The following is a 16,069-nucleotide window of genomic DNA, read 5'->3' as shown; positions in this document are numbered from 1 at the left end:
TTACCAACACCGGGTTGGCCACCCAGCTCGGGTAATGGACTCCCCTTATGAAGTTTGCTGCGAGGAGCTTCTCGACCTCCTCGTCGACCGCTCTCCAGCGTTCTGGGCCTAAGTTGCGTTTCTTCTGTCTAATGGGTCTGACTATAGGGTCAGTATTAAGTTTGTGAGTTATCAGTCCGGGGCTAATGCCGGGCATGTCGGCCGCGGACCAGGCAAAAATATCTAAATTTTGAAGTAAAAAACTCACCAGTTCGGCTCATAGGGGGTCTTCGATGGAAGCTCCGATGCTTAGTGTGCGAGCTGGGTCCATAGCTGAAGTCGGGATTGGGACTGTTTCATCCGTGGGCAAAGCTCGCTCCTCACCTTGCTCCGCAGGCCGCTCCAGTTCGAGGTCGTCGGCCGCTTTGGTTTTTCCCTTCAGGGCGGCAATGTAGCACTTGCGGGACTCGAGCTGGTCGCCTCGCGCTACCCCTATACCGAAGTCCGTAAGGAACTTCATGGCCAAATAGTAGGTGGAGACCGCCGCCCGTAGGATATGCGTGATCGGCCGCCCTATTATGGCATTGTATGGGGAGGGGGTCGCGACTACCAGGAAATCATGGTTGATTCTGACCGCACAAGGCCATGTGCTGACTTCCACAGGGACAGTTACTTTTTCGAGGGGCCTGACTTCCTCTCCGCTGATACCTACCAGGGGAGTGTTCGCGGGCTTTAGCTCGCTCCTCTGTAACTGCAGCTGGTCAAATGCTGATTTTAAGAGGATGTTCGCTGAGCTGCCCGAATCTACGAGTACGCGCCTGACCTCGAAGTTGCTGATCCTTAGCTTAATGACAAGCGCGTCATCATGTGGGTAGTGGACTCCTCGCGCGTCGTCCTCCGTGAAAAAGATTGGTTCTTCGGTCTTTGGTCTCTTTGGGGGGTTCCGTTTTCGAGGGCCGCTTCGCGAATTGAAGTCCGAGCTGCTGCCGAGGTACACCCCGCTACCACCGAACCTCCCACTATTACATGGATGGTTCCCCGAACTGACCTCTCTTCCGGAGGCTGCTTCTGCAACGGTTCGACAGGTCTGTTGCTAGACTCGGGGACATCCTTTTCATGCTCCCCTTGCCGACATGTTTTATTGTTATTGTTGCGCTGTACAAAGTTTCTCAAGTATCCGCGACGGATGAATCCCTCTATCTCGTCCTGGAGGTTATTACACTGTTCGGTGCTATGACCATGGTCTCTATGGAAACTACAATACAAATTCTTGTTTCTCTCGTTCGGATTTCCCTTTAGGCGAGGTGGCCACTTAACGTACGGAGCGTCTTTGATCATCATTAAGATCTCTGTCCGCCTCGTGTTTAACGGCGTGTAGTCCGTCCGAACTGCTAGGGGGGCCCAGAAGGACTGGTTCGGCTTCGACTCCCGGTTCGGGTTTTTTCTATTCACCGGGTTGGAGAGCTCGCCTTCTCTCTTTCTTTTCTTGTTCCCGCCTTCGATTCGTTGGTTGATTTCTTCCTCTGTCCTCATGAACTTATCTGCGAGTTTGAGGAATTCGGCAACGGTCGCGGGCTGGTTGGCCACCATGTGCCATTTGAATTCTTTGTGCGTCACCCCTCTTTTGGCCGCCGTGAGCTGCACTGCGGGGTCCAACCGCGGTATCTGCAAGTATGCTTCGTTGAACCGCTTGATGTAGCCCCGAATAGATTCTCCTTCTCTTTGGACCACTCCGAAGTTGCTTTCCTCTGTTCTAGGGCATCGTCGGCTGGTGATGAAGTGTGTGGTGAAGACTTGCACGAACTAGGCCCAACACTTTATCGACCCGGGGGCCAGGTTCCTGTACCAAGTGCGGGCTACCCCCTTGTGGGTGGTGGTAAAGGACACGCACATGCACGATTCGCTGGCCCTGGCGAGGTGCATTTGTGACTGAAAGGCGTCAACGTGGTCGTTGGGGTCGAAGGACCCATCGTACTTGTCCAGAGGTGGGAGCTTGAAGTCTCTGGGTAAGGGGACCGCCAGGAGTTCCGATGCGAGGGGGGAAGGAACAGAGAGATCCGGGGCAGCCCCTACCTCGTCTGAGCTCGTGTCTTTGCCTCTGAATTCCGACAAGGTGCGGGTGGCGGTTCGGCGACTTCGCCGTTGAGCGGGCCTTGTGCTGGTGCTGCTGGCCTCCGTGTTACCGAGCTCGATGGGCCCGGAATGCTGGTAGTCTGCCGCCAGGGCGCTGAATCGGTTTTCGGTGAGCGGGAGCTCGGGCTTGGAGCGCCGGGGTGCCGACCTCGCGGGCGAGGTTCCCGACCCGACTGCGGGTTGCGAGGCGGGGATGACATTTTTCTCTCTTCAGCCTAGGGACGAGGCCTGGCTGTTGGGGTGGTTCTGGGGTCGGGAGGCCTTCGCCTGGCGGGGGCGCCCATCCTGCGGGGAGGCCTTGACCGGCCTCGGAGCGGGGTGGCGAGGTGGAAGTAGTGGTTGGTTCAGTGGCAGTTGGGGGAACTGCTGTTGATAGTGATACTGGGAGATGTTGTGCAGCACTTGGTGCTGGTGAAGCTGGATGTTGCTGGAACTATTGCATTTGGGCTTGCATTGCCTGCATGCACTGCATCAGGTCCTCCAATCGGTTTTGGCTAGCTGCCAGGGGGACGGCAGTTGGTTCAGTGAAGGTTGTCTCAATGGGGAGAGGAAAGGGGACGCTTGTGGTAGGAGGGTTTATGGGTGCCACTGCTTGTGGTGCGTTCAAGATGGGGATCCCATCCGCCGAAAGGGGGATGGTGAACTGTCCAACGCACACTACGGGGACCTAAAGTTGCTCCCCGATGGCGTTTGTCTCCGTGCCACGTCCGGTGTTGCTGGAGGATGCCATGAGTGTTGGGTTTTTTGAAGAAAAAGGGGTTATCGAAGTTTGGAGGGAGGCTTTTTGAAGCATTTCCCACATACGACGCCAATTGATGGAGCGCGATCCGGCTGGTCTTAGCTGTCCGCTGCCTTGCTTCCGAACGGGGTAGCAGGGAACTTGAAACGGAGGAGATGGGAAAGCTCCGGGGGGAACCCGGTGTAGAGGCTCCGAAGCTCAAGTTAGAATCCTTCAAAAGCAAGGTAATACCAGATAGCGCAAAGTTTGCATACCTCCGTTGTCGGGGGGCAGGGGGCTCTTATAGTCACTTCGTGTACTCGTCCCGAGGCCCTTGTCAGATCGGGTATGATTACCCTTGTGCTTGTCAATTCGGCCATCGTCCTTTCTGCTGAGACAGAACCGTCACTGCCTAACCGTCTAACTGGAGATGGCGGTGTCAGTGGCGGTGGCAGGTGGCCTTTTGGGTGCTGCTACCAAACGTCAAATCCCAAGTCAGTTAGGCGTGGCGCCCTCAGGCACGGACTTCTCTATTGTCAGGCATGGTACGACTTGTTTGGTTTTGGTGCCCAGAAGGTGATGCGAAGTGCTGAGCGAGGCGGTCTTGAGCTCGGAGGTATCTATAGGGCAGGTCAATTCGGTAAGGTATATCCCGAACTGTTACAAGGTGGGTCAGTTCGGCGAAGTGTATCCTGAGCTGTTACAAGGTGGGTCAGTTCGGCAAAGTGTATCCCGAGCTGTTACAAAGTGGGTCAGTTCGGCGAAGTGTATCCCGAGCTGTTATAAGGGTCAGTTCGGCGAAGTGTGTCCCCTTGTTCCCGCCTAGGCTTGGCCCCTTTTGCCGAGCTGTTGTTTCTGCCACTTGTCACATAATAGAGAGGTCGGGCCAAATCTTCCTTCATCAAGTATCAAGTTAAGTGATTATCTTAAATGAAATAAATTCATCTAAATAAATCAAATTGTGATATATCATATATATATATATATATATATATTTATATATATATATATATATATAATAGGGTTCGGGCCAACCCTGCCCTGGTTGCAGACTTTCCCTGGGCCCTGGCCCTAATAATAGGGTCGGTTTCAATATATCGGATTGGGTGAAGGACTTTGGGTTGACTTCAATTCAAGCCAACCCCTTAATCTGTAGTAACTAAACACAGTGCATTCTTTAAGGGGGCAGGTAATAGGACCCTCTAACGTACGAGGAGAGTGACTGTGTCTGTACTCTGTACTATCTGTAGCAAGGAGCCAAGGATTGCAATTTGCAAAGCGGTGATGTTTGTTGGTTCGATGAGTCTACGACTACGAGGCCCCACTGTGTACGAGTCATTGGCTCCGAATCACGATAGTGGGGAATCCGAATAACATGAGAGGCGAGAGAGCTTTTTCTTCTGAAACAATTTTACAGTTTCACAGAACGGTCATGGCTCTCACCGCAGCTATTAAACCCCAATTTATAAAATGTCGTTGTCGTTGAGGTGGGAGACCTCTTTTTTTCGATGCTTTCCCTTAAAGCTGCCCGCGAATAATGGCCGCCCCGGGCAGCTTAGCCGGAGCTGCCCGACCCGTCTCTGGCTGTTTAAGTTGGGAATCACTTTTGGAGAACGTCCTTCCTAGTTTCAACGCTAACACTGGTGAAAAACAAGCATTCTGAATTCTCAACACCCTTAGTCCTTTCTTCTTCTCTGTCATTCCTTCTTTCTTTCTCGCCATGAGCCTCTTTGGCCTGGGCAGGTAAATTTTGTTCTGTTTCTAGCAAATTCCTTTTCTCTTTTATTTCGTTCTGTTTTCTTGCTTTCGATTTACCTCTGTTCTTGTATATTTTCATATGGGGTTGGTTTGGGATCGTTTACTTTTGGGCAAGTAAATTGATTAGTTCTCCCATTTTTCTCTGATTTGGGTAGTGAAAAAACTCTGATCCTGGGTTAGTTTTGTTTCTTACTGTCGGTTTTGTTGTTTTGATTAATTCGGCTCTTTTCTTTATCGTTTCAGTATTTTTCATCTTTCGTTTAAGATTTACTTTATTAATATAATTATTGATGGGTATTTTGAGTATCTGATTTCTTTGTGCATGTGAGTTTTAAATTCTGTCTTGACTGAGAACTCAAAAAGTCTCTTACCTCTGCTATTCTTCTACCGAAAATCCTTTTAATGCTTATTTTCATTTTTCTCTTTTTGCGCTGAGACTATTTAAGTTAATTTTCAGTAAGTATTTGTAAGAAAAAGTGATATTCTAAGTGTTTTTTTTTTTTTTGCTTTTTTTGGGGGGGAGGGGGGCAGACGAAGCTGGGGTTAGGTGGGGTGGGTTTAGAAATTTTGTTTACTTGAGTTCTGGTTGTGCAAGTAATGCTAATGTTGCATTTTATAGAAGATTATTATATTGGAGATTGCATATGTGCATGAAAATATTAGACATTTCAGTAAACTTAATGTGAATTTAATGGTTTACATTAAGTATTATATCACAAATATTTGAGTTTTGAGCATTTAGATGCTTTTCCTTGTAGAAAATTCTCCTTTTGCTAAGGGTGCTACTAGGATTGTCAATATTTTTGTGTCTTTAAAGCAGAATTGACATTGCTAGGCTTGCAAATATCAATTGGAAGTGGAAGGTCTTTACTATTTGTTGATTGGGAAACTTAATTTTTTCTTTCAAAAAAGTGCCAATTAAAATGGAAAGAGAAACCGATCTATCAAAGTTAGAGGTTGCATTGAGAATTGAGATGATGTTTGAATTTAAGGTTGCATTGATTTACTGATGCACCATCCAGTTTAATTAAGGCAGCTAGGCAATTTGTAGGCATTTTGGCCTGGTAAAACGAGTAAACGCCTAGGTGACAACTAGATTTTACCTAGGTCACATTTATAATTTATGTCTTTAACCATACATAATTATTACAGAAATAATGACAAGATTTTTGAATAACCTCTTTGTTCCAAAGTATAACAGACATATATACAAGGTTTAAGAGCTCTGTTTTTTAGCTCTAAATGCATTCACATCTACTAAAAATCAATTACTCATACTCATATCAATAAACAAGGGAACATAATTAGTTGTTTGCCCCAACTTATATGTTTATATTATACTGCTTGCCTAGTTGGCCAGCTGGGTGATGGGCCTCCAAAATGCATAGGTGGCCATCTAGTTAATGCCTAGGCACTGCTTTAACTATTCTGGCACCGTTGTATTAAGTATGTAAAGTAAGCAGTAAGTTGCACAACATGCAATTGTATTTTTAGAATGGAGATACCAAAATATCTGAATAACTATATCTATATTTAGGTTAATTTCAGAACACAATAAATTTGATCAAAGCCTTTATTGGAAGCCAAATGCAAATAGTGGATAAGAGGGGATAATTATGATAAATTTATTTTCTTCAAGGACCAACTCTTTGTTAGAAATCCCAGTCTTATGGTCAGCATTTAATATTCCAACTCTACAAGCGTACACAAATTCTGTAACATAATTGAGTGCAGGTAATTTTGAATGTTATGACTTTAATATAAAGGCTATCACTTGATATCACAATAATAAATGTCATGATGTAGGATTGGAGACCAAGAGATAGCTCAATGTGACCTTTTTCCGTTATCTTGTTTCAATAATTCATAACCAGGGAGAGATTGAAGAGGATGTCACCCATAGAATCAGAGTAGAATGTGCTGAATGAAGGGTGTGTCCGGAGTTTTATGTGATAGACAAATACCACTTAGATAAAAAAAGGAAAATTCTATAAGCTGATAAAAAAAGGGAATTTTCTATAAAACAGTTGTAAGGCTAGCTATGCCATATGGAGCAGAGTATTGGGCAGTCAAGAAACATGTTAAAAAAAATGAGTGTGGCAGAAATGTGTATACTAAGATGGATGAGTGTAAAAATTAAAAATGATAAGATCAGAAATGAAGTCATTCACAGGAACTTAGGAATAGTTCCAATAGGTGATAAAACAAGAGAAAGTAGACTCAGATGGTCCTACTCCTCAATGAATACAACCTACCTCAAAATCCTTTCGGTAAATTCTCTTCTGTAATAAACTTATTTTCACACAATCTTTTGTTCCTTTCCATCCATATTGTCCAAACCACTAAAGCTGGTCCTACTCCCCAAATAACCTTGCCTTCCTTAGAAACACCTTTCAGCTGCCAACCCCTTAGTACCACCAATACATTTTCTGGAAAACAAAAATGAATTTCAAACAGCCCCAAAAACCTTGCCGAAAGGTTTCTCCCAACCGTCCAGTGAATCAGAAAATGATCTAAACCTTCAGAAGCTCCCCCAAACATTACACATCTGCTAGGGAACGCATTCAGACCTCTCCTAGCCAAGACATCTGCTGTCAAACACTTACCCAGCACTACCACCCATAATAAAAAAGCAGCTCTTGGAGGAGCTTCAGTATTCCACACTTTAGCTGCTAGGAAGTCCATCATCTCCACCTCTGTGAGCTTATTGTAGAAGGATCTGACTGTGAAATTACCTTCTTACCCTGCTCATACTATCAGGTGTAATGGCCGAGGTTTGCTGGATCAGCTCCATCCACATCTCAACCTCCCAGTCATTTAGATCCCTTCTAAACATAGGGCACCAATCTACTGAACCTGCTACCCAAGAAAAAGCCTCAGCAACCAGGCACTCTTTGTTCTATGCAGTCTCAAGGAGGATAAGGAAGCTCTCTTTAAGTGGATGATCTCCACACCATGTGTCAGACCAGAATTTAATTCTGATGCCATCTCCCACTGTGTACTTGATACCTTTTCTAAACTCCATAAGAGCTCTTTGAATGTCTCTCCAAACAGAAAAACCATAGGGCAATCTTATAAAATCAAAATCCCAGTCAAACATTATAAAGATATAGCCCCAGATGGAATGTCTGCTTATTAGAATATGATTCATGATGATGATGATCAAAATATTAAGAATGTCTGCTTATTGGAAAACATAAATTTAAATGGGCATTGTTGAGAGGACTATTATTTACTAAATTTAGGGGCTTTCCTTGTTCCTCAAGTAGTTTAGCTGTGCTGTATATAAACTTGCTTTTTAGCTAAATCAGGCCTTTATGCTTCGTGATACAAATTATGTCCTTTATTTTATGTGGTTTTGTTCCCTTCAATTAACAAAAAAAAAATAGAGTTGAGTTGGTAAACTCCTCAAACCTCTCATTTCTCAGTTGTAACTCTTTTTGACTATCCTTCTCTCTTCAGCATTTCCTTAACCTCAATTTCCTACATGTAAGCTTCACTTGATCTTATGGACCTTGTATACACAAATTATTGGTCAATGTTAGATAATGTTCATGTGAATCTCTTTTATCAATAAAGTTTTAAAGTGGCCCCTTAAACATGGATCAAATTCAAGGGTTAAAAGAATTAGCTTTTATGGTTAAACCAAGCTTTTTCTTTCCTTGCTTTATGTTAGGGATTTTCTACTTTAAATTACCGCTACTGAATTTCTAGAACTTAATGTGTATGTTAGTATAGACTCCAGTTGTAGTTGTTATCACTTCTGTTTCTTGATTTAACATTTTCCCGACTTTCTTTTTTCTTTATGTGTCAAATTTGCTTAGAATTGAAATTTATCAAGTTCTAGCCTTCTAAGTGATGGCTTGTGGACAGGCATCATTAATATGCTTAAATTGAATGGATAAGATGACTTGATCTGCTACATATGACATATTAATTTTCACCTTTGGATTTACTCTTGTTTGTTATTTCTGAGATTGAATCTGTACTCATGATAGCTCATGCTGTATGTGCATTTGTGTATTCTTTTTGGACGCTAAACAAATGCATTGTAAAATTGTTGGTATTCATTTTTTGGAATGTTATAGCTGCTTACAGGGCTAGTAACTTCCTCAATACTTGTCAGAGGTAAAATTGTTAGATGTTCTTAGATAGATGTTGTTGGCTTCTTTTTCCACGCTAGGATCAGCTGTGTCTATTTGTGGTGTTGAAGATTACTATTCTGGTCATTAGTTTATGAGTTTTTTGAGGTTTGTAGTTTTATGTCTTTCTTTGCCCTGGTTTTCTTCAAAACTTCCATTTGTATGTAACAAAACAAATCTTTTAAAAGATTTAGTATTTGCATTCTGTTTATTCCTTATAAGTACTCTATTCATTCCATTGATTATGTCTTGAAAAGATGAACTGCATTTTTTTCATGAAGCTAATTTATATAGAGATAGGTTGTAATCATCATGGTTGTTTATCCTCCTTAGGAATTTGAATCCTCAGAAGTTCATTCTTAATGTCTCATGGAACTTTATCTTGCATAACTGTTCTAGATACCCTTAATAATTGATTGATTTGTAAACAGAAACCAAAAGACATTTCGCCCAAAAAAGAGTGCACCCTCAGGCAGTAAGGTCTGTTCTCTGTTCCATTAAGGAATTATGTTCTCTCCTTTTGTTTGTTATAAATATATGAGGTTACTGACCATTTATCCTTCTTTTTTTTATCTGTTATATTATGTTTTCTCCTTACATGGATTGGTAATTTGTTCCTACCTATAATTAATTAATACAATAAGTTTTTTGCTGATAAAAAAAATACCATTGCCTCTAATTGTATTTTCAAGAGCTCAAATCATCACCATCATCATCATTTAAGCTTTGTCCAAACTATTTGGGTTGGCTACATGAATCCCATTCTACCATTTCATTCTATTCAGTGCCATATCCATTGTTAAATTGTGACTATTTCTCATCACAAATAGCATTGTTGTGGCACGTCACCTCCAAGGATTGTCATAGCATACCATTGTCCGTTTCTCACCACACTAAGCTCTAATGAGTTCATGAGATACATAGTGATGTGGCGTAATCCAGCTGCTCCCTGCTGGAGACGATCTGGCGGCCAGCAACGACGAGAACTGAGGTTCCTGCAAGAAAGGAGTCAGAGATCCCGGGGTGGCTTACCCGGCAGGGACACTCCGATGGCTAAGTTAGCACTTAGTAGTAGAGAGCTTGAAGATGATATCAGAGAAATAGAGAGCTAGAGAGCAAAGATTACACACATCATACCTTCACCCCTAGGGGGTGAGGTCTTTATATACCGGAGTCCATGCGGGTTTGGTGGAGTGGTTCCTGGATCCGCGTTGTGATGGGATCCGTTTCCGTGTTAGGTGGGGATAATGCCACCAACCGGTAAGGTTGCCCACCTCCGCCTAAATCGGGGAGTGGGTGAGCTAATGTAGCCGTTACAAAGTACGATCTCATAAGATGCGGGGTACGGTGGTGAGATCCTCGGGGTTGTCATGCGGAGATTGACCTGACTAGGTAGCGAGCTGCCTGTGAAGTGCCGGGCTGCTTGGTGGCGAGCTGCCCAACATGCTCTGAATGCCGAAGTGCCTTAGTACTGAGGTGATCTTACACCGAGGTAGGCTTTTCTCGAGGTGGATTCTTTCTGAGGTGGTCCATCTGTCCGGGTTCGATCTGTAGCGGACTCGATATCGTTATCCTGGTCGCAATATGATACTGGGGTGACTATAGTTCGGGGTATCAAGGCACCCGAGGTTGCTTTGTAGCGAACTGATCCGTCACTTGTGTCGAGTCACGTCCACGTGCCGATCTGATCATGTTGAGTTGTCACTTATGCTGAGTCACGTCCACGTGTCTCCCTGTTACGAGGTCGGGCCAAATTTCCCTTCATCACGTAGCATATCTAGAATGTATCATATTAGGTCCCTTCTTGTCTTCACCATAGGTGTAGGTTGCCTGTCGACTTCAACCTCTTACCTCCATGCTTATTAGATGTTCCCTAACAATAGGTGATAAAATGAGATAAAGTAGACTAAGATGGTTTAGTCACATGCATAGAAGACCCCTGACAGCACCTGTAAGAAGAAGTGATCTGTTGCAAGTTGAAGGGGCTAGAAGGACTAGGAGTAGACCAAAAATGGCATGGGTCAAAGTAGTAAGAAATGATTTAAGAACTCATAATTTAACACTGATATGACATTAAACAGAATGGAATAGTGAAGCAGGATTCATGTAGCCGGCCACATATAGTTGGGATAAAATAGTTTTTCTTGAATGCTTGATCATTATTCTGTTGGGCAGAGGACATGATGAAGATTGTTACTGTTTTCCACATTGGACTTCTGAGCTGCCAATGATTTTGTTACCCTTGTTTGCCTTCTTCCAAAACTTTGTGAATACAATCTTCATCATGGTAATCCAGGAATATTGGGTATTGGAGTGGCCTGAGAAATGAACAGCAATATCTTATCCTTATTCTCAGGCTTGGTGGGAATAGGTGATTCTACAAGGGTTAAGTTATTAGCTGCAGTACAAGGGATTCAGATTGCCAAGTGCCAACCAGATTGGGGTGGAAAAGCTACTAATTGAAGAAGACTCAAAGGTGGTTGTGGGATGGCTGTTGGATCCAGATTCTGTCATTTGGAGTTACAGGGACATCATAACAAAAAAAAAGTGAAATGGTTAATAAGGCACATGACAATTAGAATCCAATGGGTGGGCAGGTCAGCAAATGCAATGGATAATTTTCTTGCTAAACAATGGACTTCCCGGGAATTATTATATTGGGCTGCTTAACCAGTAACCACTGTTAAAGGAGAGGTCACATCTAGTGCCTCTCCTAGGGATGCCTGTAAAAATTTTATCCTCTTGATTAATGAAATATCTATTCAATTATCAGAAAAAAAACTTGTGAATACAATTATTATACAAGGTGTATTAATGATTTTCTAAAAACATATGCAACATTTTTCTTTTCAATTCCAGGACCATTATATAAAAGAGAACAGTTTCTGGGGTTTTCTGATTGTAAGCTAGGCTTGGCTGATTTTCTACAAATTGGTTTATGCAAATGCAGGGTGCTCAGCTCAGAAAGCACATTGATGCCACACTAGGTAGTGGAAATCTGAGGGAAGCAGTAAGGCTTCCTCCAGGGGAGGATGTAAATGAGTGGCTTGCTGTTAATAGTAAGCTCTCGTTCCTAGTTTAAGAGTGAAATTTCATTTCTCTTTCGCCATAGAGTATTTTTTTTTCTCTTTGGAATTTAAATCTTCAACCATGGTTTCTAATGCTGTTATTGTTACCCTTTTAGAAACTACCTTCTTGGTATATGCCATTTTTCTTTGTCATTTAAAATGTTTAGATCTCTTATTTTTGGGTATTTCTTGCAATTATTTTCTGAAAAATGGGCAGCTGAATTAAGATAATTGAGGTTTTTCATTTTTTTCAGCTGTGGATTTCTTCAATCAGGTGAATCTACTCTATGGCACCCTCACTGAGTTCTGTACCCCGGAGAATTGTCCTACAATGACAGCAGGCCCTAAGTATGACTTACTGCATATTAGTTCTCTGTTTGTTCTATAGATAAGCATTTCAGAGTTGTGTTCCACCAAATATAAATGGATATGAAATTACCACCAAAGCTTGTCTGAGTAAGATAGTGAGTTAAGAGATAAATGAAACAAGGTTGATTTTGATAATGACCATAATAAAATGCTATCATTGGTGCTATAATGGCCATATATTGTTTCTGTTAAACATCTCATTTTTTTTCTGAATAAAATACACATTTTGTTATTGCCCTGATGAAATGACACCAATTAAATGTTTTCCCCATAATAGTGGTCTACTAAAGTTAACTTTGGACTTTTGTAACATTTTCATATTTTTTAGTTATGTGTTTAGAGGAGTGTTAGTAAACAATGCCAGAGTGCAACTCCTTGGATGCTGCACCTTACAGACAAGGTGGGACCCATGAAAAGAGGTCCAACTTTGTCTTGTAGTTTCCTTTTTCACAAGTCCCATCACGTCTGTAGGGAAGAATTACTAAAGAAATGTATGAGAAAAAACAACCCAGAAATCTTCCATGTGGAATCATGGTTAGAAGCCCAAGCATGTTCGACATGTTCCCCTCAGTTTACCTCCCTCATTCAAGGGCAAATTTCAACCCCCAAAACCTGTGATGTCTCACCAAAATAAGTCCTCTTTTCTGATTTTTTAAATTAAAAACCAAAAATATTTGGGTAGATCTCTAATACAAGGTTGGATACAGGCTAGATGTGGAAGGGGCCACGTGGCCAATTCAGAGAGTTCACCAATCCAATGGATGTTTCAGGAGGCTGTCTAGAGTGATAAGAGTCTAGACAAGTTGCTACATCATGGGAGAAACAGAAACTCATCTACTCGTACCATCATACATGTTTCCATTTCATGGGTTCTTCAATCACCAAAATCTCTTCCTATGTCCTACATGAAAAGACATAAGCACCCCTAAAAGGGTGCAAGTAGATGACTTCATCTCATCATATAAGTAGGCATATAGCATTCTTCATCTTAAAATACTTTTTTTTATCACTTTTTAATTTTAACATAATTTAGAAAATTTCAAATTCTCATTATGGCCACTGCAACTGTTAAAACAGTATATGGTAAGGGTGCAAGATCATTACCCCCTATTTTCATTATTTGAAAGCTTGATAGTGACTGCAATCCCTTCGGGGGGCTCATCAATTTTTCTTCTGAACTCTCCATCAATTGCCTAATGTGTGCATCCTAGAACAAGAAATACGTTTGTCATTCATATAAAATTTGAGTTCCTGAATTTATGTGGATTAAATTCCACAGGTATGAGTATAGATGGGCAGATGGCGTACAAATTAAGAAACCAATTGAGGTTTCTGCACCAAAATATGTTGAATACCTCATGGACTGGATAGAATCTCAGCTTGATGATGAGTCAATATTTCCTCAAAAACTTGGTAAGTATCTGATGCCAGTTTTTGTACAGCAGATTTGTCTTATAAATTTTATTCCGATTAAACCTAATGAAGCCCAACCCCCAGGGGATTGTCTTCAACAACAAAAGATTTCTCACATAGTAAAATAACCAAGGCCAAATATTGGCACAACTTTGTAAACCTGACCATCTTATCCACATTTTTTGGACATCTGCAATATATTTTTTATGGTCAAAAGAAGGGTGTGATAGCTGGATGTCATCATGGAAACTATTTTTATGCAAGAGATCTCTTTGGCAATATATTGAATGGTTATTTCTGCAACTTTTTTGTGGCATGACCAAAAAGGGCAGATACTTATGGTCTGCCATCAATACTGCAGTTTTGTGGGCTATTTGGGTGGAAAGAAACAACAGGGTCTTTGAGCAGAAAGACCCTGTACTGCTGGACGAACTCAGGGGCTGGATGTCCATTTCTGATGTATTAAAGATGATGTCTATGCAAATTTTTTTTGAGGGTGGACTTTCTTTTATTTATTTATTTATTTTTTTTTTAGGGGGGGGGGGGGGCGGGGGGGTCCTAGTACTGATTATATTTGTAACAGCATCTCATTGTAGAGGACCTTCTATGCTTTTGACATTAATACAATATACTGAACCTTTTCAAAAAAAAAAGAATATATTGAATGATTATTTTACCTCTGAGCATGTAATCATGTCAATTTTGATGATATGGTTATTATGGTAAATTCAACACAATTGGTTCATGTTGTAAGTGTAACATTCTAACCTCACTTTTGTAGGCACACCCTTCCCTCCCAACTTCAAAGAAGTTGTGAAGACCATATTTAAACGCCTGTTTCGTGTGTATGCTCACATATATCACTCACATTTCCAGAAAATTGTGAGTCTTAAGGAAGAAGCTCATCTCAACACCTGCTTCAAGCATTTCATACTATTCACATGTGTAAGAATTTCTTACCATGGCAAAAGTTTTACTTAGCTTTGTTTCCCAATTTAAGGCATGCTTTAAGACTCGTTGATCATATGTATTGCAACTTTTATCCATTTCATATGGCTTAAACATTTAGAATTTACAAATTGGACCATTTCAAGATTCATGGTGATCAACCTTATTGTCTAGGGATTGACTTGGATCCGGGGGCACTGGATGGTACCATGTCCTTTACTTATTTGATCCGGACATTAAATATCCTCTATGCAGATTTATTGAACAGAAATCATGAACAATATCTAGCACTGTAGAAGCCCACACTGGACATTTCCAAAGTTAAAACAGTTTTTTATTGTTGTCTTGAAGAAATTTATTCCTTAGTAAAAAAATGAAAAAGGAGCTTGTATTAGAGCTATGGTTTATTTTTTAAGAGAATAGGGTTTTCCAAATTGAGATCACTACTGTATTGGGGATACCTAATGTAAAATGAAATGTAAGCAACATGAGGGGCAAGGTGGAGGCGTGGAGCAGCCAGCCTCTATGGTGTTAACACACTTGTACATATCTAATTCTTTTCATTTTAATTAGTAAAATTTACTGTTGCCAATGAAAAAAAACATCTATCTTGGTCCTGACTCGTGAGTAACCCAGAGAATTCCTCTTGAACCATAAAACGTTAGTGGCTGCCTCACCAGGGAAGAGTAGGTCCCTTAATTCTGACAATATGAATAAAGTGGTTCAATTTGCATCTGAAAGATGAAGTATGACCAGTTGCCAAGTGGCAGGACCACAGGGTTGATTTACCATACTCTACTAACAAAAATTCTTCTGAACTGGATTTCTGTTATTCTTTGTTGCTGAATGCTAAAATCACTCCTTAGTTTACATGTTGTATGGTTCTATGCAGGAATTTGGTTTGATTGACAAGAAGGAGCTAGCACCACTTCAAGAGCTTATAGAATCCGTTATAATGCCTTACTGAACTGGAACTGTATACCTGGAGACTCAATTTAGATGGTTACTAAAAAATTAAAATCAATAATGTTATTGTCTAAACAGCTTGGTTTTGCTTGTTACTTACTATTAATGTGTTTCTAAGTGTAGATACTCTTGGTCTTGTAAATAGCTGTCTTCTTATCATACAGCAGCTCTGTTGGAAAACCATGGTTGCTGCACAAGTTCTCCTTGATGAGATGACGTGCTTGCTTTGCTAATTAGTCTTTTTTATTTGGTACATGAAGTTTCTCTTTCTTGTTCTCAACAACTTTACTGCAAACAATTCATAAGTGTGCTTAGTTTGTGCGTGATTTCCAGTTCTTTGCATTGGAGTTTATTTCTTTTCTCTGGAATTGATTGTGGTGTCATCTGTCACTATTTTGTATTTTCTTTTCAGTGGGCGTTCGGCCATAAATCCTGCTTTATCAAACAAAAAATATATTGAAAATCCTGAATTTCCCGACTGCATTAGGAAATTGAAGTCTTTGAAGCTAATCTTGAAAATTCTGGCTTGGTGTTCAAAGGGCCAAAGCATTACAAGAATCTAGGATCCATTGTGG

General features: G+C 41.4%; 1 protein-coding gene across 1 annotated transcript; it reads left to right on the top strand.

Moving 5' to 3' along the window:
• Window positions 1-4,039: 4,039 nt before the first annotated feature.
• Window positions 4,040-15,820, top strand: LOC148864616 (MOB kinase activator-like 1A). The gene is made up of 7 exons (XM_088979134.1): window positions 4,040-4,573; window positions 9,162-9,210; window positions 11,681-11,789; window positions 12,053-12,146; window positions 13,447-13,580; window positions 14,362-14,525; window positions 15,421-15,820. Exons 1-7 carry the CDS (start codon window positions 4,551-4,553, stop codon window positions 15,493-15,495), a joined length of 648 nt encoding a protein of 215 aa, XP_088835260.1. The 5' UTR covers window positions 4,040-4,550; the 3' UTR covers window positions 15,496-15,820.
• Window positions 15,821-16,069: the final 249 nt, after the last annotated feature.

This window comes from Nelumbo lutea, chromosome 3 (assembly GCF_056320005.1).
Source record: "Nelumbo lutea isolate HS-2025 chromosome 3, American lotus-T2T, whole genome shotgun sequence".
In the NCBI taxonomy this organism is placed as follows: domain Eukaryota; kingdom Viridiplantae; phylum Streptophyta; class Magnoliopsida; order Proteales; family Nelumbonaceae; genus Nelumbo; species Nelumbo lutea.
Note: the sequence above shows the minus strand (reverse complement) of the source record. Positions and strands in the feature narration are given on the sequence as shown.